Genomic DNA, 20,435 nt, shown 5'->3' with positions numbered 1-20,435 from the left:
GTGTAGAATATTAGCATTATTGTAGACTACAGTACATTCTCCAGAGGAAATTGAGGGTTTTCCTGAGGATCTTCATTGACCTTATGGCACTATGTAGATCATGAATTGCGACAAGAAATTTAGATGGCCAGATGACTGTTTGTGTTGTTATTGTAACTGGTAGTATTATTAAGATAGTTGGTCAACTAAAAAGACATGATTGATGTCCATGTGGAAGGGAATATCATTTTATCCCATTTAAATATCCTTAAAAAAGAAGAAGAAAATAATGGAGGTAGCTAATGCAGTTAAATCCTCAGTCACAGTCATAACAACTGTAGCTGACTTGAATTAACACAACACAATCTTTGCAGTCAACGGAATAACGAACCAATGTCTGCTCCTTCACCTGCTGGTTCGCAGCATTTGCTTCTCTACTATATAATAATGCAACATAGAAATAAAGAAATTAGTATATGTTATGACTCTATTCTATTTGCAGTGGAATGCAGTTCTGATTTCTTTGAGTACTCAAAATTATGCAGGGGAAATTCTAGTTTTAGTCCTCAGAATTTGAGCCATACACCAAGAAAGTGATTCCAAAAGTTTCAACAGACTTTTTTTTTTTCCCATCACAATTATAAATTTATTTCATAATATCTTCAATTTTGACAGAAAAAGAGAGGGGGAGGGGATATAACTAGCACTATTTGGTTAGTCAAAAGAATAAAATAAAATTTGTTACATAAAATCAGATTATCTTTTCCCATCCTAACAAATTGACCCATCTCTCCACCCTCTTCTGAAATGATTTCCTAATAGACACAAAGACCCTCTCTATGGCATCAATTGCTCCTTCCCTACCAAACTGAGTACCTTAATTTGACAAAGCACGAATTCTAGTTGAAGATGTATAGTTGTTAAGTAAGACAGATGACAGTTCAATTACTCAATTGGGATTTAAGGGGTTAGTGTGGAATAAGTCAAAACCAGTAAATTTTTCTGTGTGAAGTACTAACATTTACTAAGAAACGTTTTATAGTTCAAAATTTTCATTTTTGGGAAAAAAAAAAACTACTCAAAAATAATCCATTAAAAAAATATCCAACATGGAACAAATCTTGCCAATATAATAATTGTTAAGAGACTGAGGTTTGTTTGGATTGAAGATTATTTGTCAAAATTTATTTGCTTACATCATCATTACAATTTCCAACACACCTTTTTACATTCTCAATTACCTTTTTATCTCACATACATCACATCACAAAAAGTGTTACAGTAAAAATATCTCAAATAATTTACAATCCAAACAGAGCTGTAAGTTCTTGGTCTGACAAGTGACAACAACCACAAAAGTAGATTCCAACCCTGCGCCAGATGGCAGGTTATTGGGAATAAAACTTCATTCTCCTTTTGACTCCTTACAATAATTTCTGTTTCTTTAGGAATCCAATGGTTGTAGCTCTTTCTGAGGCATGATCCAATGATGCAGCGAAGAATTAGGGGGAGAAGGTGAACTAGATTGAAAGTTGAGTTGCAGACTAGTGGAGTTCTTTGAAACAACTGGGAAAATAATTTGCACAAAATATCAAAAGTCTTTTCATCTTTTAGTTTGTTTTGACCAATGCTCACAGGACTCAAAAATGGGTAGTAATTGCTCGTATAAAATTGTCCTTATCAAGTTGGCATGGGAAAGGATGAGGGCAACATTTGTTTTTCAGTTGAAACTTTGGACTTCTGAGGCCATTTTGGTGCAGCCCCCAAACTTGAGGTACAAGAGAGATTGATTCTGCCAGAATGGCAGGCTATTGGCTACATATCAACTAAAGCTAAAGAAGATTGAAAGGAAGAGCAGGCACAGAAATTCTCTGCACAACTACAAAAATTGGAGGACTCTTATATACACTACAAAATACAACAGTAAGTGTATGAGGGTTGAGTCCCAAGAAAAAATGAAACAAGAAATAAATAATAAAAGAAGAAAAATAGATTGGAGGAGGGTTAGAGAAGAGGAGGTTTGGCTTCCTCCCACCGGTGTGGCTGAGCCTTGGAACCACCAGCATGACAGCTAACAAAAAAGTAGAGATGGAGAATTTGCATTGCCTGCTAAATTTGTGAAGATGGTGAGACATTTCCTTCTGACCTGCGGGCAGTCTGCCCAGAAACTGATGCCTTGTCGGATCCGCGCACGTTATACCTCTCATAAACTTTTTCACGGTTCTCTGACCACCAAGTCTCTGCTTGATGTTCTCCGAATCTCCTTCGACTGCAGATGTAATTCAGATGTCAAATGCTAAGTTAATAACAAATTTTATCACTACATGCTCTTACTGGAAAGTGTATCTTCCTGAAGGTAAAAATCAATTCCAGAAAATAACCTAGATCAAAACAAATCCTAAAACTAAAATTTGACTGATAGACAAGCAAAGCTCTCAAACAAAGACATGAATCACAAGAATTACCTTTTAAAGAAATGCACTAAGAAAGTTTGTGATGACTTCATAAGAAGAAAGCAACGTCTTTTACATTATAAAGAGTAATTAATGTTGTTACACTGATTAGTAGTAAGTAACCAGGTAATCATTCAACGCAAAAACCACAGAGCAGTTAATACCAAGCTACATAAGACGTGCATCATTTAATCTCACTTAAAAAAGAGGTAATATTAGATACCTGAAGCGCACTCGTTTCAGGTCTCTGGTACCATCTCGAAGGGCTACCAGTGTTATATACACACCAGGCTCATATTGCTCAATCCACTCAGCCTCAACTTGATTGACATTACCAGGAACTACAGTAATTCTAGACTTTGAGCCATTTTCTCCATCTTGGAAAGGCCCACCTTTATTTCCAGCTTCAGAAGCACCACTGTTGCGTGCCTGACAATCTTGATTCCCGTTAGGAACTCTAAGATCCGCGAGACGATCCCTCCCATATGGGGTTAAAAGTCCCTGAGCTTGATTGCTTTGATTGGTTTCGTTGCTTCCACATGAATCCCTGGGCAATTCACTAATACCTTGCACGCCATTAATTGTGGAGTCACCACTGATTTGAGAGGCCAGATAAGAGCTGTTAGAATCGGATCTGGAATGATGTTCTCCATTTGAATTTGGATATTGTATGCCATTTGGCTCCAAACCATTAGGTAGGTAAGGTAGCCTGATGTTTTCAGTATCATAAACACCTGGTGGCAATCTTTCAGCCATATCCTTGAGCTGAAAAAGATTCAGGTAGAATCAAGTAAAGCACCCTATTAGCAACTACAAAGACTAACAGAACAAGAGAGATAAATTAGAATACTTTTCTTCTTGTTTTTCCAGATAATATAGGAAAATTCAGCCTAACCTGTGCTGTTAGTGACTTGATCACTTCCTTCGCAGCTCTACATTTAGCAGCTTCTTCTGCAGCCAGTGCCATGGTTTCCTGAACTTTTTTTGTTGATTTCTGGAGCTCCACTTCTTTAACTTCACATTGATGTCTTAGACTCTCAACCTGGACGAGTCCACGACCAAGAGATGAGGGAGTTGACGAAGAATCATAAGGCAATCCCAAAAAAAAAAAAAAAGAAAACCATAAATAAATAGATAAACAAATTTCAAACACGTGAATGGTTCAGGATGTACCTGTGCATGCAACTGATGTACTTCTTGATTAAGAAGTTCATTAGTTTTCTTCAAACTATCAGCAATGCTCTTGGAGAAAGAAAGCCCTGATGTTGTTGGAACTGGTGTTGCAGATCGCGGCGGACTAGGTTTTCTAGAGAAAGGGGACACAGATCTAGAACTGACACTAGATGGTGCAAGCACCGGCTTTGGAACAGTTCGGCGCAGGTCAACAGCTGTAGCCAAAACAACATCTTTTAACTGTAGCAAAGAAGGTGCTTGAGATGACCGGCCCACAAGAAAAGTATCTGCTTTCTTTCCTTGTTTTGCTGCTTTGCTATCCAATTGCTTAATTAAGTCAATATTTGATGGGAGTGCTGACTTTGCCAAGCGCAATTCAGACTTATCCAATTTGTCCTTGTTTTCACCAGAAAGTCGGGGAACAGCATTCCTCCGGTTGTTACCACTAGTCTCCACCACCTTACTCAACTTGGCAAAGCAGGAATCACAGACACGATATGGTTTACTCGGATTTGAGGCCAAAGCAGCCCTCAGCGATTTTCGAGAACTACAAGCATGGCAATGCACAAGCCCACAATTATAGCAGTTATGTCTTTTCCTTGTAAAACCAAAAGCCTGCCTACAAGCTGCACACTGGGACTGTTCAGCACCAGACACCAACCTGTGAATACATATAGCAGCCGTGTAGTTTGAACCACAGGCAATATACCTAACGTTTCTATCCTTTAAAGCTTCAACAAGGGTTGGTGTTTTCCGGTCTTCTACATCCCCATGGCCTAACCTCCCATTAGCTCCTTTACCCCAGGTATAAACCTCATTTTTTGATGTAAGTGCTGCTACATGATAGGCACCACAAGCAATTTCTTCAACAGCTTCCCCAAGCTTATCTTCTACTGAGCAGGGTAGCTTCCCATCAGACTGAGGATTCCCAAGCTGACCATACACAGTACTTCCCATGGTGAAAACATGTCCTGATGTAGTCAAGCCAACAGTTAAACTATGCCCACAAGCAATTTTGTGAAAATTAAAGTCTATAAGTGCAGGCACGCAAGTTGGCTTTAGTCGAGGTTCTTTATCACCATGTCCGAGGCGATTTTTATCTCCATCACCCCAAGTAAACAATTTTCCAGATGAGACACTAGCACTGGATTGTGTTGCAATGACCTCTACCACAGCCGCAGTATGCCACACTCCACATGCAACAGCAATAGTCCTCAATCCTGACAGAGACTCAACTTCTCTAGGAAATGTAACATTTTCCCTATCCCCATGGCCTAAAACCCCAAAAGTTCCATCACCAAAAGTAAAGAGCTGTCCGGTCGATGTAATCAGGGCAGTATGCCATGGACCACAAGTTACCATTGCAACCTGAAGTCCCTCCAGAGGACCAGAAATTCTCTTAGGTATCCAGTGACTGACATCAGATCCATGACCAAGAAGCCCAGCATTATGCGTGCCATCTCCCCATGTGTAAACCTCTCCAGCCAATGTCACAGCACATGAGTGAAACTCACCACAAGAAACAAAATCAACACTGCAAAAAGACAAAGATTCAACTAACTGAGGTTGGATAACATCTTTTCCAACTCCGTGGCCAAGGCGTCCACCGGATTCTTCACCCCATGTAAAAACTTCTCCCTGCCTGGTGACTAAAGCAGCATGTCTGACCCCACAGGCAATATGATGCACATCTAAAACTACATTTGACTCCAATGGCCGAGGAAGAAGCACATCAGCTCTAGTCGTCACAGAACTAGCATTTTTTTCAGGCCCAATCTTGACAACATTATCACATATTACCTCACCCCAAATATATACATCCCCCACTGCATCACAATCATCTGGTGCAGAACCATGACTTGAGGTGCTAGGGGCACTAGAAACACTAACCCGAAAAGCATCTGAACCAGATCCTTTAACTTGCATATTCATTTGATCCAAAGCTACATGTGCTTGCTCAAAATGCACTGAACTATCAGGCTGATATCTTTTTGGAGAAGGAACTGTGTGAGAACTGACAGAAAAATCTGAAGAGCTAATTTCTTGCGTAGCACTAGCAGAACTGTCACTTGGGCTATTTGATATCAGGTCTCTGTTCTCCTGAATTCAAATAAAGGAAAAGTCACAGGGTACTGCTTTGACAAAATTTATATACAACAACAAAATGTAATTTCTTGTCATGCAAATGTTTCAGTGATTCTTTTGTTCCTATTCCACCACCTTTTTTTCTTCTATGTCTATCCAAAGAAAGATAAAGGAAACAGCTTCCCCCCCCCCCTCCCCTGCTCGATTTCCTTGCTTTTCAATTAAAAGCTTATCTTATTATCACCTTTTACAATCAATTCAAACATACCCTATCAATTTGCAGTACATTTAAATTGATGATTTTTAATGATTATTCTAATTTAATCATGTATTGTGAAAATTTCTCCAATCTACATACCAACAAAGGAGTTCAACTATTAGATGCTTCATTTGATACCATAACATTAATGACCTGCAGACAACATATTATATCATTTTTGGTCCTGGATTGCTGAAATGTTGATTACTTTCACAAAACAATAAAAACAACAATCCTCATCTCTCTTTCCTCCATTCCCAAATTCCAGCCTAAAACCAAAACAACTACTTTTCTCTCTCATTCTGTCAATCAAGAAATCCTCACTCATAACCTCAAGTCACCGAAGATCACATAAGACTGTACCATCCAACTTTCATGAACCACACATATCATCAGAAAATCAAAGGTTCAAATATTAGAACCCATTTGTGCTAATGTATTAGATAAATCCTTATTTAAGACTCCTGAAGTGTTTGGTTACAAGATAACCCTGAGGTGAAATGAGATATCATCAAAGAAACAGTTTAAACTGGGTACTGCACAAACCATCAAATGTGTATATATATGAATCCAACAATTGATGAACAGACAAATATACTCAAACTTCTTTAGTCTCTGTGTGTAAACAGGCATCAAATATTATTGCTATCAGGCTCACTAAGATCCACGATACAGAACAACATGGCAACAACGCATGTTAAAAAGCAAAAGATTGCTATGAAGGTAAAATTACATCAAAATAGAAGCTTCCGTCACTCCATCCATCAATTTTTGACCGACCACCTTGCCCGCTAGATATCAGTGCTCTTAGGCCACCAATCCACACCTCAGCCTCAACTTTGTCTTTGCAAATCTGAACAAATATTGGGTACTTTATAACTTAACAAAAACCAGCACAAATTGCTTTATAATTTTCTTTAGGAAACCCAAATCTTAAACACTAACCAGGTCAAGGGATCTTTTCCCGTTGTTATATATAAGAGAAAAGGACAAGTAATCCTTTTCAGGACGAAGATAACGCTGGAAAACAGCCTGGCAGTACATTCAAAACATTAAATTAGAATGACTGTCTAATACACGACATGATGAACCCTTAAAAAAAATGTAGGTAGAAATAACTTGAAAAGAACACTTGTATCACGAAAAAGCAAAATAATTAATATAAAATAGCATGTTTTAGAATCTCACAGTTCTTTGTCCAGGAATAATTCGTGAAACTGAAGCTAACTTTAAAATTCTTTCGCCGTGGCTAGAAATCCAGATTAAAGAAGATTCATCCTGTAAGGTACATCTCATGATATTACTACCATGCTAAGATATTGAATAAGGCAAAAGATTCAAAATTCTAGATACGAATGAGTAATAACATGTAGGAAAACAGACAATCACTGCGATGTTACATTAGCCAATCAGAAACCAGAATCTAATTTAACTTATCCAACACACCAATTTCCATTCACTAAGGTAAAATAACAAAGGCCATGGTGAATTCTGCCAAATAACAAGCTAATTTTCTTGGCTCAGCGCTCGACACATGATAAATTTTAGCTGTAAATCAAATTCATGCTTTATACATCACAATGAGACTCTATGCTAGAAACAGAAAGGGACTATTCCATGTCCATTCAAATAGAAGGTGGAAAATTGACTTACAGCAGAAAGTCTAAACGGACAAAACTTAGGCTTCCCTTTACGACCATATTTAAGTAGTTGAGCACCCTTCTTCAGAGCAATCAATGCCTGCAGAAATCAAAAGAATCAATTCTGAATAAACAAATGCAACCGCACAGAGGCAAAATTTTCAAGTGGATATTGTAGAGACTGAAAATAAAAATTAATCCATTGAACGTATATGTCAATACCTCAAAGTTCACCCACAGACTTGTAAAAGAAATAAAATGAACTATATTTACAGACTTATGTATGAAACAATACGAAGGATGGCATCTGTGCAGATGAAGAGAGAGAAAAATCAAAGCTAAGAAGGCATACTGTCAACAAATGACTGAAGCGCATATCTTAATCTATTCTCCTTATCCCTCTAATATATCCCAGAACAGCAAATAACTCCAAAGTCGGCAGATAAAAGCCTTACATATCCAAAAGCTTGCATTTTATTGAAAACAAATGTAAGAGTGGCTTCTTCCAAGCTAAACCTTTTTCTCGGCTTACCACTGTAACATTACCCAAACAACCAATCCAAATAAAAGAAAGAAAAGCCATGATTCAGAAAACAAAAATATGTGAATAAACCAATTGGCCATTGTAGTGAGTCGTAATAATCTATTGAACATTAGTAGGGACATTCTGTAGATGACAAATTCATTAGACAAAAAGAACCCGAATTTCTTCTCCACAATATCTAAACTCCAATACTCAGCTACCCAAAAAAAAAATAAAAATTTCATTGATAAAATTCCAGCATACAACTATGATATATCCTAAAAGATTACAGTATCCAATACACCAATACTTCTGCAATACCGCCTACCCCCCAAACTCCAAAAAAGAAAAGTTTAAGTGATCACCAACCTGAATAGAACCATGACATTTCCCAAACTTATTTCTACATTATTTATGTCATTCTAAAATTCCAAAAATAGAAAAACTACATTAACTATTACAAAAAGTAGCACTAAAAATCATAAAAATCTCATCTTTTTCCAAAAACTCACAAAAAGGAGGAGGACACACAATTTTTTTTTTTCCAGTTTGGCAAAAATCAAAGGGAAAACCAAGTGGTATATAAAATCTTAGCATGTGAATATTTTCAAAAAATATATTGCAATATCCAGTACTGATTTTGAATCCTTTATCAAAAACTTAGAAGATAAAGATCCCATTTTTTTCACTCCGAAATTCAATCTAAAAAAAAGACACATTATCCAAAAATAAAAAGAACAAAATCAAACAAAAAAAAAGGGAGAGAAAGAAACTGTTGAATATAATAACCTGCTCAATATCACGGTCTGCATTCCCGTAGCTAACAAGATCTGCCATTCCATGTGAGAGGATCACCGCCGCCAGCACCAGCTCCCACAACACCGCACCACCACCCCCCAGTAACTCCTCTGCTCATCATCAACTCCCACCACCGCGACGACGTCGTTTTCACTCTCCCCTCCGTACACTACCATCAACACCTCATCCAAACCCCCCAAAATCACCTCCAAAAAACTAAACTCAGAAACCTAAAAAAACAAACCCCTTAACTTCACAGATCTGAATAACTCCGCCAAAATTCAATTTTTCACAAAAATCACCAAAATCTCGCTAGTCAAGGAAAGTCCTTCCACAGTCTAACTTGATTCTATCCTCTGTCTTCTATTTTTTGTTTCCGTTCTTTTCGAGGTGGCGCGTGGACTGAAACAAACAGTGAGAAAACACTGGAGCCTTTTCTCTCGGAGGGGAGGCTATGAATACCTCCGACCACGGCGGACGAATGGAAAACAGAGAAATGGGAAATTTTTGAATAAAAACAAAAATTGGGGAGATAAAAAAGAGAGAGAATGGCGATTGAACAGAGAGGGTAGTATAAAAAAAAAAGACGGTGTCTTTTTTTTTTTTTTTTTTTGGGAAGGATTATGGGTACTATGAACAAAGTTGGGTCAAAGATGAATGAGCAGAAAAGGCAACAAAGTTGCAAGGACTAGTCCACAGTCCACAGCTATTATGAGATCACAAGACATTTTTCAATGTTCGCCTTCTTCTTTTTTTTTTATTAGTATTAGATTAAATAATTTTTTTGGTGATTTTACAATCTATGGTCCTTGAACTTTACGTTTATACTAATCCTGTTTGAGTTTATTTGGGAAATGGAATTGGATTTTTCCTGCAGAAAATTACAGAGCAAACTGTAGGTTTGCCATCCAAGAGATTGATTTATGGTGATGGTCTATTGAGTCTCTTTCTATAAGTAACTGAATTTTTGTGTTTATCTCCACGTAATTTCTCATTCTAGTTTTGCGTAGAAGTATGAGTAAAGCAAAATTGTTGGCTTTACTACCAAGGATATAAGCTACTTCATATGTGATGTAAAGGAGTATTTTATGAAGTATTTGATATTTGGATTTTGTTTGTAAGGTTAGATGGAGTATGCAAGTAAATGTGTAGGGTGGAAGTTTCCAGCTAGCATTGCTAATATCTAAATGCAGACAGTTATAGAAAAATTCGAATAAGCATGATGAATTTTCTTGACATTTTATACAAAAAAAAAAAAAAAAACTTGTGGTTTCTTGACAAGTGAGCAAGTAGGTCTAGTTTCACTCATCATAAAATAAAATTGAATGTTATAATAAGCACGACTAAAAAGTCCAAAGTGATATTTATAGCAATTTTGTTTTGATGTTTTAATGGGATAGTTTTGTGTTTAACCCAAATATATTATTGGCATTAATGGATTCTTATTTGATGTAGATGTTTCTTATGCTTGTGGATAACTAATCGACAGCAGCATTGAATGAGAATTAAAAGATCCTAAACTACACATGGTTTGCACAATGTTTTTCAATCGTATCATTAAATCAATTGATGAACATTATAAGATGCCTTTCATGAAATCTCAATTCTTAAAAATTTCTTGTCAAACAAATTCTTTAATTTCGAGAATATAATGAGAATCATATTATTGTATTTTGTTGTTTAATGAAATAAAGCTATAATAAGACTAAGATGGTTTTATGAACATTAAGTTTGTCACTTTGTATTTACCTCTAATAATCCAGTAAGAAAATATATTTTGGTGATACCAAAATATGTATTTCATCGTTCAATATGGAAAAAAAAGGTTAAGACATTTCATATTATACAAAATAATAACTTAAAGTTAGTTGGAAGTTGGTATAACTTCTTCCAAAGCAAAATAAAATTGAATTACAAGCTTAACAGAAACTACAAGTTTTTTGTGATTCGGTATGAAATCTACAATTCATTAAATCATCCCCACTTAATTTATGGCATCAACTTATGGTTGAGTTTGTGTTTAACCCCTACTTAATTTATACAATGATTTTTGCAAGGATCATATGACAATATGAGGTAAAGTTAGGGGCCAAAAGTTGAAAATTGGGAAAATACAAATCAACCCCTAACTAAACACTAGACCTTGCATCTTTTTTACGTAATTTTCTAGAAGTAATCACCCGACATACTTGGTTTTGGACTGGAAACGATATGGTAAATCATAAATCCAGTCAAAGTCGTTAAAATCAGCTCCATGTGAAATGTCGAAACTAACCTTGCTCTTTTGAGACTATTGCCTCGTAGTCGTAGTCCTATGCCAGCCAATTCCGTAAAGTGACGTCAAGTCCTTCGTCGCTTTGGGATGATGATGTGGTTAGGATCTGGTACTTTTCAGAGTACGGGGACTGTAGAAATGACATGTTCCTGTTATCCTATGTGACATACATGATGCCTCATGGGAGGCACATTTTGGTTCTACCTTAAAAGGCAATGGTAGGCAAAATTGTCTCACAAATAATTTTTGTCTTTTTTTTTCTTTTTGTTTTGAATACAAAAAAAAAAAAAATGTTTAGGCAGGTTCGACTCAGAACACATGATTTTTTGTAAAAAAAAGTGATCAATTCTAAATCAACTTGTGTTTGCCTATCTTATTTTTTGAATAAAGAAATTTCAAACTCTCTATTATAGAGCTAAAGCTTGTGTTATATAAACTAGTGGCGAGGACACACCACTGTTTTTGAGTAATCACAAGAAATTTTATGTGTGAGTCCCATAAAAAAGTGTAATTTCTTGTAACAAAGAAAATTTCAAACTCTCTTTATCCTTTGTTTTTGTTTTAATGAAGAAATTTCAAAGTCTCCCTACTATAGGGCTAATGCTTGAGTATATAAATTAGTGCCGAGGACAAACTCGATGTGTGTGTGATTTTGGAATAAATCAATATTTATATGAAAGAATTTAGTATCAAATTTTTGTTGAAATGTCTTGAATCAGATCTTCGACCTCCGCTGAGCTGTTTGGGGGCCCGAAACTTACGGTATATATTAGATACCGTATCCGTTTTAGTTAGAGTCTCGGTTTTTTGACCTATTTTTTTGGGTCCAGTCTGTTTTGGTTATTTGGTTGTATATATATACCTTATATCCATTCTATACAATATATCTGATACATTTCAAACCCTAATAAAAATCTGATTTCCCCCAAATTTGTTCTTGCTTGTTCTTGTTTGTTCTTCCGTTCCGTTGCATCTGTTTTAACAATTTTCATAAGAAAACTTCGATCTTCAATAGTTTCTTGAATAGGTTTTTTTTACATTAATTTAGTGGTTATAATGTTTATGAGTGGTTACCTATTATAAATGTTTAGATAGTTAAGCATAAAGTTTAGATGTGGTTGTATTTGTTTCAGCAATATGGGTCTATGAGTGATTACATAATTATATTAGAAAGATAAAATTGAATATATTGTAAGGATAAAAGCGAACATTTAAAAAGTGACAAAAAATTTTACACCAAACCTATCGTTATACTCCATATCGAGTACTTAAAGTGTTAGTCAATACTATTGACATGTTTTTTTTTTAATATAAGTGAAAGATTTCATATTTAAATTCGAAACTTCTCACTCAAACTCATTCCTCTCTTTACGGCACAACCACCCTGCCGCCTTATCGTTGACAAGTTGTGCTGCTTCGCTTCATTAGGTGTGTTTTTCATTTTCATTTTCATTTTCTTTTTCTGGTACGGTGTATTAGCTATTAAATCAAGACATATGGTACCAAGCTGCCAATAGCATGTCACTCGATCAATTCAATCAGCAGTGCTTTAGGATTTACCGCTACATTTGGCCGGAAAGCTTTGCCTTAGAAGTGAAAGGCTAGGCCCGGATTTCTAATTTGAATATTTAAATGTTTGATGTGAATGAGTTTGACTCGATGATTATAGTAACATTTATCATGATGTGGCTATTCAAAAGCAAGATATATTTATCTCTTCAAAATGGCATTGTTGGTTTTTTTTTTTTCCTTCCAATTTTTATGGTAATTGAGGTATATCTTCTGTCGTCTAAGCACATCTATCATTTTTGGTGTCCTTATTAAAAGTTATTCACATCCCAAAACTTCTTTATAACTTTAATGCTCTTTTAGGTTTTTTTTTTTAAATTTTTTGGGAAAGATTCTGAATCTTATAAAAGAAAAGAAAATAAAATGAAATAACTTCTGCTGTCAATTCGCCCGATTATGTAGCCAATTTCTTTATTAGTTTTGAGTTTAGTATTAAAATACTTATTGCAGTGATTATATATATATATATAAAATAAAAAAATAATTAAAAAATATATTCATGAAAAACGTGAAAATTACTCCCTCCCTTTTTTTATAACTGACGTTTAAGGAATTTGCTTTTAAGTACTTTTATCTGTCGTTTTACTATCCCCATGCAGCATTTATTATTTTTTCACAATTTTACCCTTTTATCTCTCTTACAGGATTCTTAATTACTACTCCTAGTAATTATTGCTTCTCTCTGCACCATTTAATACTCTAGTGAGAGAAAACATGGGTGAATTGAATAATTAATGAGGGTATAAAAGAAAAGTGGTGTATAGATTTAAGGAATGAAAATTTTTCTTAATTAGTGTGCAAAACTTTAAACGACAGTTATAAAAAAAGGGAGGGAGTACGTGATAGAAACCAACGATCCAGAATTCCCATTTTCCACTGAGGACTACTTGAGGACTTTGTGGCATATGAGTCAGCTGACCTACAAAATCCCTAAACACAAGATCAGAGTCAGATACGTTAGATTTGAGTTCCGGATTCTAATGTAGATTTCTAAAAAATTTAGGAAAAAAAAGGGTTACAGATTTTAAGGTTGAGAATTTTGGGTAATAATTAATTTGGGTGGTATTGAGAAATCCAAATTACACCACTGTTTTTCTTCTAGAAATGAGAGAATTTTATTGAGACACGAGACATCTTGGATTTGGTGGGTGAGCAAACGTTGTCTGCTTGATGGTGCAGCAGGTCCCACGAAATTACTCGAAGTGGGGCCAACCTTGTTGCCTGAAATGAAAGAAGATGACCAAACTCGATCAAATGCTGGACTATCCTGGCCGCCCCAATTGCTGGACATTCGTCCTCTCCTTAAATTAGACTTTGACTTCTCCTTTTGAATACTAGTACTACTATCTCGATTTTTGATTTATTTCTCATTCAAAATGTCTCACTAATTTAAGCAGGTTTTTTTGTTCTATAAAAAGGCTTCATTTGGTTTGAGGGATTTGACGGAGGATTTGAAATCCTCTCAAATCACTTTAATTATTTAGCTTATTTAGAGGGTATTTGGATTTATAAATCACAAATTATTATAGTATTTAAAATATATTTTGATAATTGATGAATTATAAATTCAAAGACTTCTTAAATAATCCAAACAACTAGAGCGATCTAGGTGAATTTTAAATTTTTCGTCAAATCCCTCTATCAAAATGAAGCCTAAGTGATTTCCACATCATGGGAGGCCTTTGTTTGGATCGAAAAATTCTTTTTGTTACTTATTGTGTTATATTTTCTGATGTAATACGTGTGAAGTAAAAAAGATAATAAAAAAGAACAAAAAAAATGATTAGAAATGTGTTCATTAAAAGCATAAATAGATATTTTCAAATAACTATATATTTCCAAAAAACATTTTAAATAAAAAAATGATAAAAATCAGCACGTTTCCTATCATGTGATGGCGTAAAATAAAATCATTCTAATATTTACTTCCGAAGATGGTATTCCACACCATTGGCTAAAGTTATATATTATTATTTCGAAAGTTAATATGCTGACCTTCTAAATCAAAATACAAGTTTTCATACGATATACTTCAATTGAAAGAGAGTGAAGTAATAAGTAGAGAATTGTGACCAAAAAAAAAAAGTAGAGAATTTTTGCATATGAATTGTACCCTTAGCTACAACTAATTAAGTTTGTTCCTTCTCCTAATTTTCTTTTTTCCCTTTTTCATTTTATAAAGGCAGATGATATTGTTTTTCGAAATACCTATTCAATGAACAAACTTCCTGTTTTGTAGTCATTGCTATAAATTTCATCTAAGGACAAGTTTATTTTAATGGGAGTACGTACTTGCTAATCAAAGCCTGAACCAATCTGAATGACACTACTTCTACATGAAACCGTCCTTTACAGATTCATCTAACTATTAATTACTGCTAAATGCGCATTTATCTTCTTATCTATATGCTTTAAAAGTTCAATTAGATATTTCATTTGAGATTAATCACATTGTTCCCTAGTACTTTTAGTCACTTATAGAACCTGCAGGGACCATAAGGGCTTAAATGAATACTTTGGCTCTCTAATTAAGTTGATAGTCATAAGGTGGTGTTAAAAATACTTAATACAATCTGTCTTGTTCAAAATTGATCCTTGGACCAGAAGGGCTTAAATCTATCTAGTATTTTCTCTTCTTTAATCAGTTTGTACAAATCAAGTTTTTCTTCTTCTTGTTTCATTAATTTCTTTTGTTATTGATCAACTATAATATGATATTGGTAATATACTTCGACTACACAATCTGGTATATATTTGGCTGCAAAACTTGTTTCTTTATTACTTGAAACTCAAGAGGTAGACTAGTTTAAGCATGGGCTTAATTTCCACAGCTGTAAAACTTTATCAGACAACGCCATGCACGAGCCCTTTCAGACACAATACCTGCATGCCAACATGGTGTTCAAATGTGTTTTAACTTTTTGCTTCCTTGGCGGAATTTCAGCATATGGTCTCATTGGATTGCTACTTTGCTTGTGCTTTTTAGGCCATCTGTACATAATTCAGGGAAGCTTTTTTCATTTTACCCTCCTTAGAAGCTGGTAAAGTCTAGTAATTATGCACTTGCTAAAAGCAACTGCCCAAGCACACGATTAATCTTTTCACAGGATTTTGAAAAGAGTATGTACGTAGGAATTGAAGTAAATGGAAATCAACACAGCACATGAATCTCAATCAAGAGGTGCACTAAACGTATACGTAAAAGAAACAATTTACAGGTCCCAAGATGACCCAAGAGCACTGATATCAAGAGGGAGTTACAGTGCACAAGTTATAATAACTTGTTTGGATTGCTTCGTATTTTCCCAATTTTATTTGCTTATACTCCCTCCCTTTTTTTATAACTGTCATTTAAGGTTTTGCACACTAATTAAGAAAAGTTTTCATTGCTTAAATCTATACACCACTTTCCTTTTATACCCTCATTAATTATTCAATTCACCCATGTTTTCTAGGAAAGAATATGGAAGGGCAGAGAGAAGCAATAATTACTAGGAGTAGTAATTAAGAATCCTGTAAGAGAGATAAAAGGGTAAAATTGTGAAAAAATAATAAATGCTGCATGGGGATAGTAAAACGACAGATAAAAGTACTTAAGAGCAAATTCCTTAAACGACAGTTATAAAAAAAGGGAGGGAGTATCATCTTTACAATTTTCAATACACCTTTTTATCTTCCCAATATCTTTTTATCTCACATACATCACATCACAAAAAGTGCTACAGTAAAAATATCCCAAATAATCCCAAATAACTTACAATCCAAACATATATATGTACTATAATCTAGCTCAAAACTTCAAATTGTCAAACCTTTCTTAACATAAGATTAAGATCTTACTGGTCCCAAGCTTGTGAACGAGCAAAGTTTGCAATGACACATTTTTAATTATCCTAGTTAGTTTAAGCATAAGATGGTCTAAGCAGCATAGTATATTCAAATAAATGTCAAGCTCAAAAACTCCTAATCCAAGATTTTGGGGGTGTTTTTGAAAAATTTTATTGTAGCAGAGTTTTTAGAGTATATTTTGGGATATTTTTAGAAATTATTCCGAAATATTTAAGAGCAGTAGAGTTTTTAAAATATATTTTGGGATATTTTTTAAATATTAAAAAAAATTTAGACTACTTTTTAGAGTAACTTTTAAAGTATTTTTTAAAATTTTTTATAATATTTGAAAAACTAGTTTTTGAAAACCTATAGAATCCAAACAGTGGGTGGTTTATGCTTCTACCATTACATCAAGATCTTGTATATCTTTTGAAGTCTTGATCATTCTTGTAAAGGACAGTAGTCAATATAATCTGGATATTCCTGACATATACGTGCATTTTATTGTATTCAAGGAGAGAAAAAGTTTGTGGCAAACAAAAGTTGCTGCGTAAAAAAGAGCACGTCTCAATTACTGTGAGGAGTAAAGCGTATATGTTTTGGTGATAACATAATTAGGAAAAAAAGAGAGACTTGGGGAAGTTGGTGATGATGATACTAATAATATAATCATAGTAGTCATTATAAAAAGAGGCATAACCTCCAACTTGAAAGCCGCCTTATTGGTTTTGTGTCAATAATTTTTCAGGGGAAAAGTTAGATTAAAGTGTCAAGCACTTGATTAAATCCAAGTGAAAACCAGACAAAATATGATGAGAAAGATCGAAATAGTAGTATGAGAGAAGGCTTCCAAAGGCTAACTTTGCGGAGAAGAAGCCTAATATTTTAGTTGTTCTGGGGTCTTTTGACATGACAGCGTCTAACAATTTGGTCGGCCTGGGATTGCATTATGGGGGCCAATAGGCCATTATATCAGATATCAATTACTTTGGAGTATGCAGCTTTTTCCATAAGAGTTGCTGCCTGTGTTGGTTTAGGGTCCTAAACTCCATCCTAACAAAGATTGACTTTGTGTTTATTGATTGAAGTTGGACTCCTGTAATTGGAGGAGATTTTTCAGTTTTTCTTGTGTTCCTGATAAATTTTGTGGAAAGGAAGCAATAGAATACTTTATTCAAAGAAGTAGTTTGGAGGAACACAAGTTTACTCTGATTTAGACTCTTTTAAGTTTCTCTTTGATTTTTTTTGGCTTCATCCCTTCCTCATACATATCCGAACGGACAAAACTTGGGCAGACTCGATATTCATAGATCCAATGGCCCAGATTGTGCCACATCACTTGATAAGATAGTGTAACACAATCTGAACCATTGAATCTATGAAAATCGGGTCTACCTAAGTGTGAGCTTTATTCGTAAAAGTGTATAATTCTGTTATTTACCTTTAAAGGGTATTTGTAATTCCTTTTAATATAGAAGTTGTGCCACATTACTTGGTGAGATAGTGTGACACAATCTGAACTATTGAATCTATGAAAATCGGGTCTACCTAAGTGTGAGCTTTATTCGTAAAAGTGTATAATTCTGTTATTTACCTTTAAAGGGTATTTGTAATTCCTTTTAATATAGAAGTTGTGCCACATCACTTGATGAGATAGTGTGACACAATCTGAACCATTGAGTCTATGAAAACCGGGTCTACCTAAGTGTGAGCTTTATCCGTAAAAGTGTACAATTCTGTTATTTACCTTTAAAGGGTATTTGTAATTCCTTTTAATATAGAAGTGTTACTTTATTTTGTTAACATCTAACACTACATTTGACTGTACGTAAGTCAGTACAAATACTTCATTCACAAAAGTGGTGTGAGATGGTCGAATGTGTTCTTCTGAATTAGAGGTGATTTAATCCCCTTTAAATTCTCCTCGACCCTTTTAGATTTATCCATTTCCCATAGTGGAACAGTAGGAATAGGTTGACAATTATTGTGTTAAAAAAGAAAAAAAAAAACTTCATTCATAAAAAGGGTACATTTCTATTGATAATTTTTAAAGGCTATGTGTATTTCCTTTTAATACACATCTAACACTACATTTGACCCCTATATAAGCCAGTACAAATATTGATCATTTAGAAATCAAAATAAGTAGTCTAAATTAGCTATTCTTTATTAATTAGTTAGGTATCCAATATTACGCCATTTCACAAATTTAATATGCATTCATTAATAATTCAAGAAAGAAGAGATGGCCATGGAATTTGGTAATTGGTAAGGTTGGTGCACCTCCAAGTCCAAAAAGACTAAAACTTGATCGGACAATATTATCAAACTTAAAGAAAAGAAAATTAAAGGGTAACCTTCTGAGCAAGGCATGAAATTAAGCAGTCTACAATTCCTTCTCATATCCATCAAAGTTTAATTACGTTAACAGATTAGCACATAATTAAGGCTGCACGTTATACCACCAAAGACAAAACATATGGCTCCATTTGGTACATAGAAACTATTATAATAAAGAAACTCCCAACTGAGTGATCGACATCTTTACTGCTGGAGATTCGAAATTGCAGTCTTTTTTCAGCTCTTTATACATCCTAAATAGTAGAAATCTTGACCAAGGATCCATATCTGGATCTATCTGCTTTTTTTATCAAGTTTACCATGTTATCTTTTGTTCAAATGTGCCCAATTCGTTGTTTTTGTAAGTGAAAATATCTAGTTTTGCATCAATATTTAGGTTTTCTGTTCTCATATTTTGTAAGGAAATTGTTGCACAACATGAGGTTGCACTTGTAAATGGGGAGAAAATCAGACTGAAGTTTATTAGGCTGTCTCCTGGAGTGAATATGACCGTCTGCAACTAAACTGATATACTATATAAATCTTCAGCTATACTAAGTTAAAAATGAAAATATTCAAGATCCTAATTATAAGAACTCCAAGAAGTTTCTTAATTACCACTTAATTCCGATCCCGCATTTCTATTGTTCAACATGCAAACAAGAATGTATGATCAAAATGCAGATCAGAGGCCATGCAACAAGCCAGCTGCGGCATGAAAAGCAATTTGAAGGACCTAAATTAAACTGATTTATGACGTCCATGCCATGATACATACAATGTTATAAGGACCATCCTCTATTTTATATAGTTTGGTCTTTGTTTTTCTGCATAGTCGACAGGACCACTCGCAATTTAGTTTTGGTAAACTGCGTTTTCATTCCTGTAGAAATTATGGCTGGCATGGGCTTATGAAACCCAAGTTGAAGGCAGATAATACTTGAAGAAAATATATATATATTTTTTCTGACGGAGTGGGTATTCGGGTCAATTCTTACGAGGCCCGACTAATCCCACTCCGGCTCGGAAGGAGAGACCCCATCCCTCGAATACGGTAACCACGGGACTCGAACCCTTGCGAGAGGCTGGACAACGGCCTTAAAGAAGAAATTTTCTACGTGACTACTATTAATGAAGCTGCGTGCACCATGTCTTCGTACATCTTCACACACAGTCACACACCTTTCGTATTGATTGAGTGTGGGTTTCTTCCCCTCAAGAGGGATATCTTCATTGCCATTTGGGTTCTTGGTGGTAATATTCCTTATCAATTAGGATGATTTGATCAAATTCTTTCCACTTTATTTAAAAGAATGAAATTGGCTGATATTAATTATGGCGATACTAGGTAGCATAGATATCATTATGGGAGAAGTTCATCGTTAAACTTATAGTGAATTTTTAGATTGTACTTCCGTATATACACGTAATAATTGGAGATGCTAACGAATGGAGTAAATGGGTGCAAAAGGGTTTGCTTTTTGATGTGAATATTTTTCTAAAATCCTTG

General features: G+C 34.8%; 1 protein-coding gene across 1 annotated transcript; it reads right to left on the bottom strand.

Moving 5' to 3' along the window:
* Nucleotides 1-1,680: 1,680 nt before the first annotated feature.
* On the bottom strand, nt 1,681-9,465 carry LOC113749133 (PH, RCC1 and FYVE domains-containing protein 1-like). The gene is made up of 9 exons (XM_027292799.1): nt 8,902-9,465; nt 7,603-7,689; nt 7,138-7,227; nt 6,895-6,981; nt 6,683-6,802; nt 3,606-5,705; nt 3,328-3,474; nt 2,656-3,197; nt 1,681-2,248 (listed from the first exon to the last, which is right to left on the bottom strand). The coding sequence occupies exons 1-9, from the start codon at nt 8,947-8,949 to the stop codon at nt 2,089-2,091; spliced, it is 3,381 nt and encodes a 1,126-aa protein (XP_027148600.1). The 5' UTR covers nt 8,950-9,465; the 3' UTR covers nt 1,681-2,088.
* Between the last annotated feature and the right edge of the window lie 10,970 nt (nt 9,466-20,435).

This window comes from Coffea eugenioides, chromosome 10 (genome assembly GCF_003713205.1).
Source record: "Coffea eugenioides isolate CCC68of chromosome 10, Ceug_1.0, whole genome shotgun sequence".
In the NCBI taxonomy this organism is placed as follows: Eukaryota; Viridiplantae; Streptophyta; class Magnoliopsida; order Gentianales; family Rubiaceae; genus Coffea; species Coffea eugenioides.
Note: the sequence above shows the minus strand (reverse complement) of the source record. Positions and strands in the feature narration are given on the sequence as shown.

Coding starts and splice junctions, on each gene's coding strand:
- LOC113749133 (XM_027292799.1), bottom strand. CDS start 8,949: ATGGCAGATCTTGTTAGCTACGGGAATGCAGACCGTGATATTGAGCAG. Junction 7,690..8,901: donor CAGACCGTGATATTGAGCAG/GTTATTATATTC, acceptor TGATTTCTGCAG/GCATTGATTGCTCTGAAGAA. Junction 5,706..6,682: donor ACGGAAGCTTCTATTTTGAT/GTAATTTTACCT, acceptor ATTTGAATTCAG/GAGAACAGAGACCTGATATC.